Source organism: Physeter macrocephalus, unplaced genomic scaffold (assembly GCF_002837175.3).
Source record: "Physeter macrocephalus isolate SW-GA unplaced genomic scaffold, ASM283717v5 random_17, whole genome shotgun sequence".
Classification (NCBI taxonomy): domain Eukaryota; kingdom Metazoa; phylum Chordata; class Mammalia; order Artiodactyla; family Physeteridae; genus Physeter; species Physeter macrocephalus.
The window spans coordinates 184,953-202,271 of record NW_021145302.1 but is presented as its reverse complement, the minus strand read 5'-3'; the positions used below and the strand labels follow the sequence as shown (position 1 = coordinate 202,271).

The 17,319-nt window shown below is 56.7% G+C and overlaps 1 protein-coding gene across 1 annotated transcript in view; it reads left to right on the top strand.

Annotated features, from left to right (window-relative positions):
• Window positions 1–17,319, top strand: part of CLIP2 (CAP-Gly domain containing linker protein 2) — a 47,789-nt gene that overhangs the window by 16,998 nt on the left and 13,472 nt on the right. The window contains exons 4-10 of the mRNA XM_028483274.1: window positions 1,424–1,637; window positions 2,279–2,476; window positions 3,400–3,503; window positions 5,546–5,606; window positions 11,823–11,927; window positions 13,581–14,516; window positions 16,846–16,903. Coding sequence (XP_028339075.1) covers window positions 1,424–1,637; window positions 2,279–2,476; window positions 3,400–3,503; window positions 5,546–5,606; window positions 11,823–11,927; window positions 13,581–14,516; window positions 16,846–16,903 — 1,676 coding nt within the window. The remainder of the gene's footprint in view (window positions 1–1,423; window positions 1,638–2,278; window positions 2,477–3,399; window positions 3,504–5,545; window positions 5,607–11,822; window positions 11,928–13,580; window positions 14,517–16,845; window positions 16,904–17,319) is intronic.

Genomic DNA, 17,319 nt, shown 5'->3' with positions numbered 1-17,319 from the left:
TCTGAGAATGCCAGTGTTGAGCATCTGGGTGGCTGTGCCAGATACCATGTATAGATGCTGCCACCTCCCTTCTGTCATAGCAGCTCACGGAAGCAGGTGGTGGGAATATCACTCCCATTTTACAGATCAGGGAACCAAGGCCAGAGAGATCATTGCTCAAGGTCACACAGAGAGTCACGAGCAAGCGCTAGGAGAGTCATCTGACCCTGGGTTCCCCTCCCCCTGCCACCCATGACTAAGTGAGGTGGAAGCACCAGAAAAGGAGAGGCAGGGGTCCTGCCTTCTGAGAGTTGCCCTGGGTGACACAGGAAATAATCAGACAGTGCCTGGTGCTCTACAGCCAAGGTTAGGGTCACAGCTGGGTCCCAGGTTTCTCAGCATCTCTGATTAAAGGGAATTGACTGCCAGGAATGCTGGCTTGAGAAGGTGTAAGGCCATGCCTGGGCCCTTTGAGGGTGGGGGGGGGGTGATGCTATGGCTGAGCAGCGTCACGGGTGTGGGGTAAGGCAAGGTGGCCTGCGAGCCTGTGTTGGCTGTCCCTGGGCTAGGTTCTGTCGTCCACGTGAGGCTGTGACAGCTCTGAGAAGGAAGGTGTGCTAGGCTGGGGGTCAGGCTGCACAAAGACCTGAATGTGGGAAGAGGCAGGGTGAGGTGGCAGTTTCAAGGTGAGCAGGAAACTGGACAGAACTAGGTCCCTGGTCCCACGTGGAATCCATGGCTAGAGAGGCTTTGAGAGAAGACGATCCAGAGTTCCATGACAACACTTGCCTTCCTGTTTTCAAGATGGATGTTTCTCTCAATTTACTCTTGCTTTCAGAATCCAGGGGCAGGTTGGGCAGCATCCCTCACCCCACCCCTAAGGCGCCTCCTTCAGGCTTCTGCTTCTCCATTCGCGAGCTCCATGGGCAGAGAGCCTTGGGGCTGGGGGTGGTCCAGGGGCAGCCATGAGAGTGGGGCTGCAGATATGGCTGGGGGCCTCTGATGTGTGGGAGCCAAAGCATAGTGGGCTTTGGAGTCCACTGGGTCCAGTCTCAGCTTTGCCATTTAACCAGCTATCTGACTGTGGGCAGGTTACTTAACCTCTCTGAGCCTAAATCTCATCTGTGAAATATGGTAACAATAGAGTGGTTGGGGGATCGAAATGAGCATTTATGTAAAGGGACTGGCATAGAGCAGGTGCTCGGTAATTGTTATTCCCCCATCCCCCAGAAATATGCCCAACTGCTGTTCATGGCTATGCAGAATATCAGGCCCTGCTCACCTCTATTCCCTTTCTGGGAGTCCTGTCTATTGGTCTTAGGGTGTGGGTGATGGGTCCCCCAGGAGAAGCCTGTCTCTTCTGGGCTCTGAAGAGGTAGGGGAGGCAGGCCAGGCTCCAGGCTGTGGGGCCGTGACAGCAGCATGGTCTCTCCTACCTCTCCAGGTACTTCCAGTGCCCGCCCAAGTTTGGTCTCTTCGCGCCCATCCACAAGGTAATCCGCATCGGCTTCCCATCCACCAGCCCAGCCAAGGCCAAGAAGACCAAGCGCATGGCCATGGGAGTCTCGGCACTGACCCACAGTCCCAGCAGTTCCTCCATCAGCTCTGTCAGCTCTGTGGCCTCCTCCGTGGGGGGCCGGCCCAGCCGCAGTGGCCTGGTGAGGGATACCCTGGTGTGTGTATGGGGATGGGGCGGGGACAGAGAGACCCAGTTGTCCCCTGACTTGCTCTGGTTCCAGGCATCCATCAGTTTGGAGTTTTTGAACAAAGATGAATGTGTATATTTTTTAACAGAGAAATTGACCCATTTACATTTATTGTTATTTTTATATCACCGATTTGTCAGTAGCTTAAGCCCTTCCCTGGGAGTTAAAGAGGGTCATACAGAGGCAGGGCAGGTAATACAGGTGCACGCAGGTGATACAGGTGCAGGGCAGGTGCTTTAGAAAGGCTGGCACAGCCACCTTGGGCGAGGAGGGAAGGGGAGGTTGCCCTTCCAGCAGAGCTCTGTCTACACGGGAGGTTCCTCCTAGTCCAGGAGAAGGTGGCCCAGGTGAGGGAGCCCACCATGAGGCGGACCCCCAGGGGCTGTGACTCTCCTGGGAGCAGGGAGTTCCCTGGATCGCAAACATCATGATTCCCTTTACATAGCTAGGCAGAATGTCTAGGGCCCTGGGAGGGGGAGGAACCGAGCCCCAGGAGTTGAGGCACTTGGGCCCCCCACTTGCTGGGTAGTGGTGGGTTGCCTGGACGGTGCTCCACCTCCCTGAGCCCTGCCTGCACCCACGCCTTCCTGCAGCTCACGGAGACCTCTTCGCGCTATGCCCGCAAGATCTCGGGCACGACTGCCTTGCAAGAGGCGCTGAAGGAGAAACAGCAGCACATCGAGCAGTTGCTGGCTGAACGGGACCTGGAGCGGGCCGAGGTGGCCAAGGCCACGAGCCACATCTGTGAGGTGGAGAAGGAGATCGCCCTGCTCAAGGCACAGCATGAGCAGGTGGGTGGGCAGGCAGGGCCATGGAGCACCCAGAGGGCACCAGCGGTCTCCTCGGGCCAGTCTTGTCCCTCAGTCACGCTCAGTGAGGAGAACTTGGGGTGTGCAGAGAAAACTGAGACGCATGTTACCAACACGCCTCATCCTCCTGGTGAATTTCCTTCCAATGGTAGGTCCACATTCTGCCTCCAGAACCTCGATACAAACTTGCGTGTCCTGCTTTTTCCTACTTCCTATAGTGCGAGCATGATTTCTAGGTCATGGAAAATTCTTCCCCGTTTGAACGACTGCGTTGCCGTCTGTTACGGGCTGTGTCCTTACTGACGTGGCCTGTCCCCTGCTGGTGTTTAGGTTGTTTTCCAATGCCTCACTTTTTCTCAATAATACTGATGTACACATTTTGGGGGTACATCTGTCCACATTTCAGATCATGCTTTCGAGCAGATTGATTCCTGGGTTGGGTTTCAGGGAAGGAAGTCCTCGCCCGTAGCCTTGACTCTGCTGCTGTCATGTGTCTACTCTTCCCTGATGCTTGTTCGCCACATGGGAGCTCCCTCCTAGGCCGCTGTCCCCATTTGGAGCGTGGCTCACTCTTCCCTCGGGTTCTGGAATTACTAAGGCCAAGCTCACGTGTGTGCCGTGACAGGGGCCTTGGCAAGACAATAGGTCTTAGGCCCTCAAGGGCTGAGGGAGGTGGCAGGTACTGGGGGCAGGTGGACCTGAGGTTCCCGTTCCTGGCACTCAGCCGGCCCTCTTCCCTCACATCTAGGTCCACGGTTCCGGTCAGACTAGGGCTGGCAGGGGAGTAGGGGTGGCTGGGTTCCAGGCCTGGCTCCTTGTACCACCTCCACACCCACCCCTCCCCCACCTGGCTCCCGGTCCCCAGGAGGAGGCTGACCCTGTCCTGGCCCTCGCTCGGGGCCCAGTATGTTGCAGAGGCAGAGGAGAAGCTGCAGCGGGCCCGGCTGCTGGTGGAGAGCGTGCGGAAAGAGAAGGTGGACCTGTCCAACCAGCTGGAGGAGGAGAGGAGGTAGGTGCCACTCCTGTCCTGGTCCTGGGGGGACGCTCTCCCGGAGCCTCGTTAAGGAGGACCAGGAAAAGCAAGGCTCAGGACCAGCAGGCACAAACCCCTCCTCCACCACGTACTGACTGTGTCACCTGGGCTGGTGACATGAGCTCTGCGGGCCTCAGTCCTCTCATCTGCAAAGTGGGGTGATGATCCCCATCTCTGCAGGCTTTTGGGAGGACTTACAAGGTAACTCCAGTAAAGCACCCAGCATGACACCGAGCACATGGGAGACAGTACGTACGTCACTGTTTTCCTTCCTGACATGGGGTTCACCGTTCCTCCCCTGCCCGGTTCATGCAGCATCATGAGAACGCCCAGGCAGGCGGGGGGACCTCTCACTAGGGAGACGCGCATCCCATGTCCCCACCCCGTGACCCAGTTCAGTGCAGGGAACACCCCTTCTGCATCAGGTCCCTCACGTGGAGCTCACAGCCCGTGTCCTGAAGCTTCATTCCCATTTCATGTGTCAGGAAACCGAGGTTCAGAGAAGCAGCAGGAAAAGGCCCCTGGAAACACCTTGCGCCTGGGGCTCAGCCCTGGGGCTGGGTGCTTTACCTGCTCTGTCTCTCTCTGTCTTACAATCAGCCCAGGAGGCAGGTATTGCCCCCCCCCGCCCCAGGTCACAGATAAGAAAACTGAGGCTCAGAGCAGGGAAGGGACTTCCCTGAGGTCACCAGCCTGTCAGTGGTGCCACTGGCTCTTTCTGTCCTGCCAGTGGCAAGTGGGAGTTGTGTTCCCTCTGTGTGGGGACTCTGGCCTGACTTGGTCCTGGGCCACCTGGTGGGACTCAGAGCCAACTAGGGCCTGACAAGGGTTTCCCTCGGCCCAGAAGCCTCTCTTTGTCTCCTAGCTGCTGACACACAGATTTCTGCAGCTTCCTTTTCTCCCCTGCACAGTAGCACCTCCCCCAGCTTGGGTCTGGTTTTGGGCTTTCAGCTGAGGCATGTGCTCCAAGGGCTGTTGTTACTGTCTGACTTGGAGACAGGAGGGCTTATTTATATCTGCCTGAGAGGGTCGGTGGGGCCCACGCCTCTGGTTCCCATGGCAACGTGCCTGATGCCAACAAACAAAAACAGATCTTGAGAGGTCGTGGGAGTTGTGTTCAGGAAGGCCTGGGTGCGAGTCCCAGCATTGCCCCGCACTTGCCGTGTGACCTTGGGCAGGTCACTGGCCCTTTCTGGGCCTTAGTTTCATCCTGTGTGCTGGGAGCTGTCACGAGGCCCCAGGAGTAGCAGCTTTGTGAGCTGTGATGTGCCTGTGTCTCTTCCCTGTGCTGTCTCGGGGGTGGGTGGGTGTGTCTCCTTGAGGGTGGGCCCCACACCTGCAGCAGGGCATTTGGGGGGGGGGCCCTCCACATCAGGGAGCAGCCCAAGCAGTGGCGGCTGGGACCCTGGGCCCTGATTTTGAGGGGAGGGAATGAGAATGGGGTCAGTAGGGGAAGAAGCCCACCTTGCCTCCTTCCCCACAGACTGTTCCATGCGGCATGTCCGTTCCCTGCTGTGATGAAAACAGAGCTGTTAGTGCTTCCATTTACTATCCATTCTGTCATTTATTTCCACAACCACCCTAGGGGGGAAGGATGCTGCATTGAACATTCCTATTTTATATATATATATATATATATATATATATATTTATATATATATATATATACGTGTGTGTGTGTGTGTATGTGTATATATATATATATATATATATATATACACTTTTTTTTTTTTTTTTTTGCAGAAGGAAGGATTTATTTCTTGCAGCAAGTAAGAACACTGGGGATCTTTCCCAAAGCAGTGTCTATTTTAGAGAAGCCAGCGTTCTCTGTGTAGAGCATGGATCAGTAAATTGGGAGGGCTGGATGTTTCCAGGAACTTGGGACTCTGGGCAGTGTCTTCTGCATAATCTGAGTGTGGACTTTGGGCCACCTGTGGCCTTGGCTCTCTCTGCCATTGCTGACTTGGCAAAGTCCACCCCTCTGGGTGACGCTCACTCAGCCCCCTCTCCCCCTGCAGGAAGGTGGAGGACCTGCAGTTCCGAGTGGAGGAGGAGTCCATCACCAAGGGAGACCTGGAGGTAATGGTCAAAGGCCCCCCTCACCCCAGGCTTGCACCCCAGGCCCAGCCCTCGAAGGGCAAATGGTCATGAGGTCTAGGCAGCAACTCTGGGCCCCATGGGAGGGGGCAGGGGGTATTGCAAGGGAGAAGTGGGGAAGGGTCAAAGATCATACCCTGGTGGGGGGTGGCGGTCATGAGAGACTCAGGTGTCAGAAGTGGGAATGGCTCAGCTCCGGGAGCCCCAGAGGGGCCATGCTTCCTGTGTCAGCAGCTGGGTGGAATGGACCCAAGGCATCCCCAGAGCTGGGCCTGAGGACATAGTGGCCAGGCTCCCCCTTACCTTCTTTCTTGGGCAGTAGCCCTAAAGGTGTTCCCTGGGCCCCTTGTTCGTCTTGAATTCCACGTAAAATTTTGGCTGGAAATAGCTTGTGGTTGAGTGACAGAATTTATAGACGGGAAAACAGGCTCAGAAAGGCAAAGGGACCCTCCCAGTCATGGAGCAAGTCAGCAGCCAGTGGGACCAGGACCCAGGACTCCTGACTCCTGCATCCAGCCTGTAAAAATGGCCAGTTACAGCGCCTCCTCAGTTATAGCACCTGGACGAGGGGTCTGGACCTTTCACTCTCACTCTCCAATCCAACCCACCCTTTCTGAGCTGAGGGATGAAGGATGCTCACACATCAATGAGTAAAGCACTTAAGGATCCCTGCCCCGCAAGGCAAACACTAGCCCTCCCTCACCAAATCATTTGGAGACCATGGGGCTCACTAGGCCCGCTCACAGTTGGGTGGGCATGAGTGCCTTTCCACTGAGACCCTTCCTGCTCCCTGGGAGGTGACAAAAGACAAGGACTCCCAGAATCGTCAGATGGGGCGGGGGGCAGTCAGTTCAGTCCCTCTCCACACTCTGGTCCTGGCCCTAGTTGGCCTTGGGCAGCGTCTTCCTTTCCCTGGGCCTCTGTTTGCTTCTCTGTAAAATGAGGAGGTTGAACTAGGTAGGTCAGTGATTCTCAAACTTGAGAATTTATCACCTAGAGGGTGTGTCCGGACACGAAATGCTGGGCCCTGGCCTGAGTGGCCGTTTGGTAGGTCTGGGTGGGCCCCGAGAATCTGCATTTCTAACAAGTTGCCAGGTGATGCCGGTCTGGGGACCATGCTTTGGGAATCACTGCACTAGATCATATCTGAGCTCCAATGGGAAATTACGGTTTCTGATTTTGTGAAAAAGCCGTGTTAAGACCCCTATGACTTCCAACGTCCAGCAAAATTGTGCATATGGCTGTCCTGTCCCTGGATGACCATGGCTCGGGGAGAGACATGTATGATCTAGGGTCACTGACAGCTGCCCCTGTTGGGGCAGGTTTTGCTGCCTGAGCTTAAAGGATGGATACTGGGGCACAACCTGGTGTAGGAACCCTAGCCTGGTATCAGGGTGTTCCAGTGGAAGTTTCCATCTTAGCCAAGGGGGCAGGTCATGTGTTATGTTTAGCAGGCTCTCCTGCTGGCCGGCTGCCCTCCTGCAGAGGCTGGACAGGGGTGCTTCTGGGAAAAGCACCTGTGGTTGCAAAGAACAGAGACCCCTCCTGCTAACTCCAGTCATACGGGGGTTACTGAAAGGCTGCAGGGAAGTCTCACAGCCCCAATGGCAGGCAGTTCAGGGAACCAGAGGGAGGAACAGCATCAGAAATGGAGCCTATTCTCCCCCACTGAGGGGCCTCCGTCTTCTCATGACTCATGGTCAGTCTGTCTGTCTGTCACCGTGTCTGCAAGTCTCCTGGCACATCTGCTCCCTTCTCCCCAACACCCATCCTCCTGGATCCGCCCAGGCTCCAGCACCCACTGTCTCCCAGCTGTCCTCTTGGGAGAATCTGATTGGCCCCAGGCTAGCCAATGGGCTGGCTGGCTTTGGATCAGGTGTCCAGCCCAGATCCAATCAGCCTTGGCTGGAAGAGGCGTGGGGGTGGGACAGACAGTGACAGACAGCTCATTTAGTCCAAGGGCAGTGGAGCCCCGTTGCTGCTGTTTTTATTGTGACTATACTCATGGCAACCAGAAGGCAAAAGTCCCTCTCATCCTCACCCGTCTTAAAAGTCAAAAATAAAACCCAGAATACATCCTTGAGCTTCTGGTCCCCCTCCAGCTATGTCACCCCAGTTCTCTGCTTGTCCTTCTCCTGTCCTCATGCCCCCAGCTACCCAAGGTGCCCCATTCCAACCTCTCAGCTCCTTCCTGACCTTGAATGTTAGCCTGTCCAGGGGCTCAGTCTCAGTCTACACTCTCCCCGAGAGCATCCAGTCTGTGGCATTAATGCCCTTTATAAGCCCATGATTCCCTTGGTCCTCCCCTGAGCTCCGCACCAGTATACCCACTGGACATCCCAACCAGGAAGAGCAAGTGACAGCTACTTGTAATAGTTCCTGGGGCTTCAGGAAAAAAACTACCCCAATTCAGTGGCTTCAAACAGCACACATTTATGCTCTCACAGTGCTGGAGGCCAGAAGTCTGAAATCAAGGTGTGGACAGGGTCAGTTCCATGCCTCTCTCCCAGCTCTGGTAGGATGGCTGGCAGCCCCTGGTGTTCCCCGGCTTGTCGCCGCATCACTGCCTCTGTCGTCGCGTGGCCTTCCTCCCTGTGTGTTCCTGTGTCTCTTCACGTGACCTTCTTATAAGGACACTAGTCATCAGACCCACCTTAACCCAGTGTGACTTCATCGTAACTACTTACACGTGCAAAGACCCTATTCAAAACGAGGTCACACTCTGAGGTTCCAGGTGGACATGAAATTTGGGGAGATGCTCTTCAGCCCAGGACAGCACCCCCCACATGTAACATGCCCCAAACAGATCTCTCCATTTGTTCCTGCCTCCCCTTCACCCCGCACCCCCCTTATCCTTCCCATCTCAGTAATTAGCCCCACAATCCACACGGTTGCTCAGGCCCCACAGCTAAAATTCATCTTGAACCTTCCCTTTCCCTCTTCCTTCCATCAGAAACCCACTTGGCCTTTGCCTCCAAAATTGTCTTCTTCCCCTCCGTCACCTTCCTGGACCAGGTCACAGTGGGTGACCTGGGACAAGTTACCCCTCTGTTTGGCCCCTGTGTTTCCTCTCTTGTTCCACACTGAAGCCAGATAGCCTTCAAAAAGAATCTTAAAAATTTTTTACCGTTGGAAAAATTTTTAACGTAAGTAGAGAGGATGGTATGATGCACTTCCATTTACCCATCGCCCAGTTTCAACGATGATCAACTCCTGGCCACTCTTGTTTCACCGCCACCCACAGCCCTCTCTCAGGTTATTCTGAAGCAAACTGCAGACATCATATGACCCAATCTCTTGAAAACATAAATCAGACCCTGCCCCTTCCCTGCTCACACATCTGGTGACGCTACTCTAGATAAAAGCCGGGCTCTGTAGCCCAGGGGCGACCCTGGGGACCCAGCCCTGCTCCAGGTACGTGGGGCTCCTGTCCGAGCTAGAACACCCCATGCTCTGTCTGAGCTTCTGCACGTGCTGGTTCCTCTGCCTGAAACACTCGTTTCTCCTCCAGCCCTGCCCTGGTCAGCCGGTTCCTGCTTTTCCTGCAGGTCTCCCCTTAAATTGTATTTCTCAGCGAGGCCTTCTCTGCCTCCTTGATTTTGCCTCACCCCCTCGCGCTGTCCCCAGGCCAAGTCACAGTCAGAAATGGTCCTCGCTGGTCATGTATTGTTTGCAACCCTCCCCAGGATGTAAGCCCCTTGGCGGGGGGCCCTGTCTTGTGCCCCTTCCTGTCCCCGATGCCAGAGCAGGGCACAGCGTGGCGAGATGCTTCTGGAAGACAGGCCGGGGACATGGTTTGTGGTTCTTGAAAGGGCGTGGCATCCTGTTGCCTCATGAAAACGTGTGCCACTCCCTGCTGCCCCCCTGGTGGGGGCGTCAGGTAGCCACCTTAGACTTGAAGATATTGGGGGTTTGCTGTTGTTTTATCATCCAGGGGTTTTGTGTTATTGTTTTGTGAATTAAATAGCGCCTCGGTGTTATTTTTCCTTGGTATGGGGACACCCATTGTAAGGGGAAGAGCCAGAACTCAGTATCAGCTATTGAGAACTGTGCAGCTCAAGGCCTGGAGGGAGATTAGGAGGGGCGACATGGCCTCTGGCCCTCAGGAGCCACTGGTGCAGCCACTGGGGAAACTCCTCCCCAATGAATAAGAGCAGCCTTCTGTTATCCGAGGGGCGTCCCAAGGCAGTAACTTTGTGCTTTGGAGTGGGGTAGACACCGTGCGTGCAAGGAGAAGGGGGAAAGCTGTAGGTCAAGGGCTCAGGCCAGGCCTCACCGAGCTTCCGGGATTTGGACGGGGGCAGGGACGCAGGGAGTCCCCCACTTCAGGAGCTTCCGTCACTGCTCCGTGTTGCTGCTGGAAGTCTATGTCTCCCCTCCGTAGAGTCAGGCTGGTTTGGGGGTGGGGAGGCCCTGCTTCTAGAATCTGGAAGTCTGAGGTTTAGGCCTCCTGCTGCCCCAAGTTGCTGGATGATTCTGAGCCTGAGGTTTTCCCCCTGGAGTGGCCGCTGTGAGATAGGGAGATAACCGAGATAGCCCGTGTGCTGGGGCGGGGGAGGGGGGCTTGGGTTCTAAAGTTGGCACATGAGACAGAAATTACAGCCTCCCTTACACTGCCCCAAGTGTAAGCGTGTAAGCGTGGTAGCTACCACTGCTCACGCCTTGGGCAGCGTCCCTCTAGCAGGATGAAGCCCAGGTCGTCCCTCACACCTAAAACCTAGGCTTCAGGGGCTCTGCCCCTGCCCCGAGCTCCTGTGGGTGAATTTACCTGAAGCAGCTCCTCTGGGTTCTCCTGTGCCCCCATGGACCAGGAGGCTGGGAGTTCGGAAAGTGATAGTGAAGGGTCCTTTTGTAGGGTCTACCAAATGAAGTTGCCCGTGAAATTGTGAAGCTGGAGGCTTTTCTTGCCCTTGGGGCCACAGGTATGGTATTTGCGGTCAGGTTCTGTCTAGTGTGGGTCCCGGGCAGGGTGTCTGTGCCTGTCATCAGAGGAGAGGAGCGAGGTGACACGGCCCCTGCAAGGCTGTAATTTTCTGGAAGAGACTGAGCAGGGCTGTTTTCGAGCACTGGGTCATGCTGCCCTCTTGGGGGAAGAGAGAGAAGAGGCATTTGTTCCTCTAGGAAAATTCACAGGAATAAGATCATGGGCCAGAGGACATAAAGGTCTCTATCGCTCTTGACGAATTGCACGAGTATTTCTGGGACGATACTGTGAGTCTCCACTGTCCCCGTCGCCCTTGCCCGTGTCGGGTGTATTCTTGGTTTTTACACAATACGCTACGGTGCTGAGCCCCGCCTCTCCTGAACTGCCGCTCAGATTTGCTCTCACCTCGTCTCTCCTTGGTGATGACCGGATGAGCAGGGTGATGCAGACAGAGGACCCTGGCTTCTCCCTATGGAGAACTTAGTGTCCAGACCCCTCTGGATGCGCTGGGCCTTCAGCCTCCTGCTGCCCTCGCAGATCTGTTAGGGGAAATCCAAATGCCAGTCTGGATGCCCCGAGAATGTCGGGCTTTGTTAGTGTGTGAAGCGGGTGTTGTGAAGCAAGGACAAAAGCGCTCTTGTGCTTTCGGGAGACCAGGCGTCCTCGGCGGGGCCTGGGGAGTGAGCAGTGCTGGGGCCGGGTTTGGGGCAGGGCGGTGGGAGGCAGAGGCCAGCCTCCACTAAGGAGGCCTGGCCGGGAGAATTCTGATGGTATTGGGTATATTTGAAAACCTCCCATTCAGTCGGTTCTTGGACCTTTAAGACAGGCCTGGGGGCCAGGAATCCTGGGGTCATTTACGGGGGCTTCCTGTGTGCTGGATTCTGTGCCTAAAATGAGAAACAGCCCTAGGGTCCCCGAGGGCGCGGGGGGGTGCAGGCTTTGGCTCCTGCCATGGAGCTGCAAGGGGAAGGGCCACCTGGGGGTGGCAGAAGGGATCCGGGTGCTCACTGGCCCCTTCCAGGGGCCGGCTTGGGCAGGGTTGCTGCAGTCTGTGCTCTGCCCTTAAACAAACCCAGCTGGGACACAGTGAGGGGCGGGCAGCAGGCCCGCCCCGCCCCGCCCCCCCAGACCTCCTCTCTTTCCTTGACCTGCTCTCCTGTCTCGTGCACAGAAGATGACCTGCCTCTCTCTCTCTTTTTCTCTCTTCCTCCGGCTTCCTGTCCCTGTGCCCCTCTCTCCTGTCCCCACCTCGCCACCCGCCCCGGGTGGACCAGACCCAGACGCAGCTGGAGCACGCGCGCATTGGCGAGCTGGAGAAAAACCTGCTACTGGAGAAGGCGCAGGCCGAGCGGCTGCTCCGAGAATTAGCCGACAACAGGGTAACCGCCGCCACCTCCTGCCACCAGCGCCTTCGCCTGCTGACGCCCCCTTCAGCTTCCCTGTTTTTATTATTTTCTCTCTCTCTGGCCGCTCTCCTCACTTTTTTTTTTTTTTTTCCCTTTTGCACCCCTTCTAGGGAGGTTTAGGAACGTGCTTTTATGCTCCGTGGCCATGTGATGCTTGTTGAGAGGAGGGGGTCTTGGCTCTCTGGGACTTTGCTCCCCAGCTCCTGGTCGCACTGGCTGGGAGTGTTCTGTGAGAGCCTCCCCCCGCCCCCCCACCATTGCATTGCCATGACCGTGCTTTGTCATGTTCAGAAATCGGGGGCTCTTGGGAACGTTCAGCCCCTTCAGTGGCCAACCTATCCATGCCTCCCTTCTCCCCCAGGCTGGGGAAGGCAGAGGTTGGGAGACTGTGGATCCAGGTTTCTTTAGCCTGGAGGGTCTTAAATAGAACGGCATGAGGGGCCAACCTGAAGGACCTGGGGCAGTGGTGGGCCTTCGAGGGAGTGGGGTGTTCCCAGGGCGTGAGACTCTGTGTCAGCCCCAGGGTGCGAGTGGTTCCTAGGCCAGGAAGAGCTCTGTGTGGGAGTGAAGTCCCCCCTGATTCCCAGGGCATGGTTCTGAGTCCAGTCTCCAGACCCTGCTAGCCCCCCCACGCCCACCATGCGTGCCCCGGGGGCTGGGCCCCCATGCAGGCACACATCCAAACAGCTGGTCAGCCCAGCGGACAGCCCAGCTGCAGTTCCCCCGGCCATGGAGTTAAGCAGCCACAGAGCAGAGATTGGGGAACACCACCGTACACAGACTGTGGGTGTAGGGTGGGTGACCATTGGTTTCCACAGGTCGGCCTCAGTACACGAGTGAGCATGTGTGTGCCCGTGAGCGTCTGGAGACACACATGGGTCCCTGTCCACACACTGGCCATTGCCAGGTGACTGCGTGTGCAGTACATATGCACGTACACGGAGTCTGCTTGAAGAAACCGACCCAGTCACGGTTGACAGGCCGGAGCTCTCCACACCAAGGCATCTTCCTCTAGGGTTCAGCCTGATTACAAAAACAAAAGCAGGTTTATTGAACTAAAGGTCACCTTCAGAAACAAATTTCTTAAGCTTGTAAAAGATTTAAAACTTTCAAATATATTGCACCCAAATCTGTGATCACTGACACGGTCGAAGTAGGTTTCTGGTGGATGGAGCCTCTGATCTCAGCGTTTTCCATCAGAAGGAGGGTCTGGGAGCATTCTTTTTTGTTGTTTTTTCTGCGTTAAACATTAAACCGGACCCTTCTTTGGCCACCCCCTCCAAAAGGCCTCTCTGTGAATCATCTCATTCCAGCTGGAACTTTTCTAGAGCAGGCTAGTGCGGAATTCCCTCTGTTGTGTCTGCCCTTTAAAAATAACATGAACTTGAAGAAAGCCATAACCTCAAATAGATGGTTTCCTTTGGCCACCGATTTTTCCCAAACCGCCTAGAGCAGCGGGGACCAGGGAGTCCCCGAGTCCCTGGGACACAAGCCAGGGGAAGCCTCCCTGGGAGCTGCAGTGGGCAGGGCGGCACTCAGGTGAAGTGGGGCATCCTTCCCTTCTCATGACCTTCCCCCGTGCCCTCCAGCCGGCCCGCTGACCCCGGTCTCCCTCTCTCCCGGTAGCTGACCACGGTAGCCGAGAAGTCGCGGGTGCTGCAGCTGGAGGAGGAGCTGAGCCTGCGGCGCGGGGAGATCCAGGAGCTGCAGCAGTGCCTGCTACACTCCGGCCCGCCACCCGCCGATCACCCCGAGGCCGCCGAGACCCTGCGGCTGCGGGAGCGGCTGCTGTCCGCCAGCAAGGAGCACCAGAGGGAGAGCGGCATGTTGAGGGACAAGTACGAGAAGGCGCTGAGGGCCTACCAGGTGGAGGTGGAGAAGCTGCGGGCGGCCAACGAGAAGTACGCGCAGGAGGTGGTGGACCTCAAGGCCAAGGTCCAGCAGGCCACCAGCGAGAACATGGGGCTCATGGACAACTGGAAGTCCAAGCTGGACTCGCTGGCCTTGGACCACCAGAAGTCCCTGGAGGACCTCAAGGCCACTCTGAACTCGAGCCCGGGCGCCCAGCAGAAGGAGATCGGGGAGCTGAAGGCCGTGATGGAGGGCATCAAGATGGAGCACCAGCTGGAGCTGGGCAACCTGCAGGCCAAGCACGACCTCGAGACGGCCATGCACGTGAAGGAGAAAGAGGGCCTGCGGCAGAAGCTGCAAGAGGCCCAGGAGGAGCTGGCCGGGCTGCAGCAGCACTGGCGGGCCCAGCTGGAGGTGCAGGCCAGCCAGCACCGGCTGGAGCTGCAGGAGGCCCAGGACCAGTGCCGCGACGCCGAGCTGCGGGTCCGCGAGCTGGAGAAGCTGGACGTGGAATACCGGGGCCAGGCGCAGGCCATCGCGTTCCTCAAGGAGCAGATCTCCCTGGCCGAGAAGAAGATGCTAGACTATGAGCTGCTGCAGCGCTCGGAGGCCCAGAGCAAGCAGGAGGCCGAGAGGCTGCGGGAGAAGCTTCTGGTCACTGAAAACAGACTCCAGGCTGTCGAGTCCCTGTGTTCGGCCCAGCACACCAACGTAGGCGGCCACCCCTCCCGCCTGGCTGTGCGGGAACCAGGGACGGCAGCGGTCCAGGCTCGAGGGCCTGGCTGGGGAGGGTCTAGGCGTCTACTGACCTTTTATTTCCAGTCCAGGGAAGCGTCCTCGTTGCCCCCGGGAGCACACCGTGCGAGATCGGAGGGCACCTGGTTCAGAGGAGGCCGTCCTTCCATTAGACGGGCAGCAGGCCCGGGTGACCGTGGGGCCCCAAGGCGGTCTCAGCCGACTGGGCGGGGTCCCCACAGGCCAGGCCTGGAGAGATGTGTCTCGAGGCACAGGGAACAGCCTTCTTCCCAGTCCCCGGACACGTCCTCCGGTGCAGGCTCCTGGGCCTCCCCAAGGCACCAGTACCAGATGCCTTTGGTAGAAGTTTTTGGCCTTTCTGCCCCCTTCTCTGGGCCGGCACTGGGCTGGCAGAGATGTGGAGGGCAAACCCTGCCCATCTCCAAAGCGAGCACCGACCTAGGGGACGCGAGGGCGGCCCCCTACCTGCTAGTCCTGATGAGACAGAGCAACAGCTCAGCAGCCGCTTTCCCAAGAGTGGGGTGGCCCCCGGAGCGGGCTCTGGAAGGCTAGAGGGGCGGGACCCTGGAGAGGCTGCTGCCATTGCAGTCAGCTTTGCTCCAAATCCAGAAGTCCCAGCTGAGCATGCTGCGGAGGCCAAGACCCCGGGTAGCCTGGGCGTGTGCTCCAACGGGGGCAGGAAGGGCCTTATGAGTGGCTCTGGGCACCACACCTGGTGCAGGTCCTATGATGCCCTGTCTCACCCGGACTCCTTCAAGGTCCACGTAGGCTTCGTTTCATAGATGAGCAAACTGAGATTCCGAGGCAGAGTACCTTTCCCAGGTCTTCTTGTCCATCAGTGGCAGAGCCTGTGTCCAGCCCCACTGCCTAAGGGCCAGCAGAGGGTGGCCGGGATGACAAAGTGAAATCTTACACGATAGGACAGCTAGCAGCAAGATCGTTGCCTTTTTATTAGCCGTGGGGGTTCGTGAGCTTCTGGTTCCCTTTGTACACTTAAACCAGAATTTAACGATTGAACGACAAGTATTCAGGAGTTCCACGTACAGGGGGTGCCGTTTTTGTAAAAGGAGCTCTGCCCGTGTCACACCTTGAGGTCCCACCGCATCGGCCTCTCTGCCCCCTTCTCCCAGGGAGGGACCAGCAAGTGCTCTCCCAGGATGCTGGGCAGAGAGAAGAGGAAGATCCTCGTGAGGTTAGCTGTGTACACATGACCTGATTGCCTGCTCAGGCAAGGAGGGTCAGGCCTGGGACCCCAGGACCTGGACTCCTTAGCAGGGGAGGTTTGGGGCCGCTGTGGTGCCACAGGGTGACCTGCTGCCCCTCAGTCACAGACCTCAAGCCAAGGAGTGGGTGGTGATCTCAGGAATGCCCATCTCTTGATGTCCACCCACGTGGGGACTTGGTCTGGACCCACGGGCCTCCCAGACTCAAAGGTTTACGTCCGGGAACAACTCAGTTTTTGATCTCTTGTAATAAGTATGGGAATTTGGAAAAATTTTAGTGTGTGCCTCATTTTCCCTGCAGTGCGTGTAAATAAAGATCGAGGAAGCTTGGTTAATCGCAACAGACTGAGACGAAAGCAGGGCTTGGGATGTATGAGCGGAAGTTGGAGGGGCAGGTGGATGGAGGTGACTGCCTGCTCAGCTCTGTGCCGCCCTGATATGCGGTGCCAGAATCTGGCAAACTGCAGGCTTAGGCGACAGCCAGCTTGGGCAGGAGGCCAAAAACTTCTACCAAAAGGCAGCAAGGAGCCTGTGGATGTTTGCCACGCGGATTTTTTTTTTTCCCTTGGTTGATCTTTTCTTCTTTGGCTTCTGGATTTATTTTTTTTTAAAGACGTGTAGAGAGAAAAGAAGTAGCATTTCTTGAAGTCCCTCCGGGAGCCGACCCCGGTGCGTGCCCTGCACACGCTGCCCCGTGGCGGTCAATTCTTGCTCTATGGATGGGAACCAAGGCCGCGAGTCTTGCCTCTGGATGATGGTGGAGACAGAGTCCCAGGACCAATCTCTGTAGGCATCCCAGGGAAGGAGACATCTGTTTAATATAATAGGCGTTTGCACGAAGGAAAGGGTAGGAGGTGATCACGTGGAAGCTACATAAACAGCCTTCCGGGGCCCTGGGAGCAGAGGGGGTCCTCTTGTCAGGGAAGCTAGCCCAAGGACATCTGTGCCCCCTGCTTCATCGAGTCCCTGAAAGTCTCCTTGAATTGGGGAGAGGTGGGCTGGCTGGGGCTCAGGGCCGAGAGGGGGAGGCGAGTGTCCCCCTTACCAGGCTCTCCTTTCAGATGATTGAGTCCAACGACATTTCAGGGGAGAAGATGAGGATGAAGGAGACTGTGGAGGGTGAGTGGCCGCTGGGCCGGATGAGATGCGGGGCTGTGGGGAAAGGCTGGTCTGTTCTGCCTCTGAGCTGGGTCCCGCTTTGTTTTGCATCATCTGCCGTTTGGTGAGAGCCTCCTACTGCGTGCGCCAGCCACTCACCCACCAGGTGAGGAGGGCGGAGGCTCAGTTTATTGAGAACCTGATTGTATGTTTGGTTTTGTTAGTTTTAAAATAGGTATAAACTTCAGATTGTTCAAAGGGCATATGGTGAAGCATCCTCTATCCCCTAGTTCCCTCCGCAAAGGCACGATGTTGGCCAACTCATGTCTCTTTTCCAGAGATGGTTTATGCACATACGAGCACAGAGGTAACACAGATGGTGCCACACTTCCCACACTGTTGGGGCCCCTTACTTTTTTTTTTGGCCACGCCGTGCG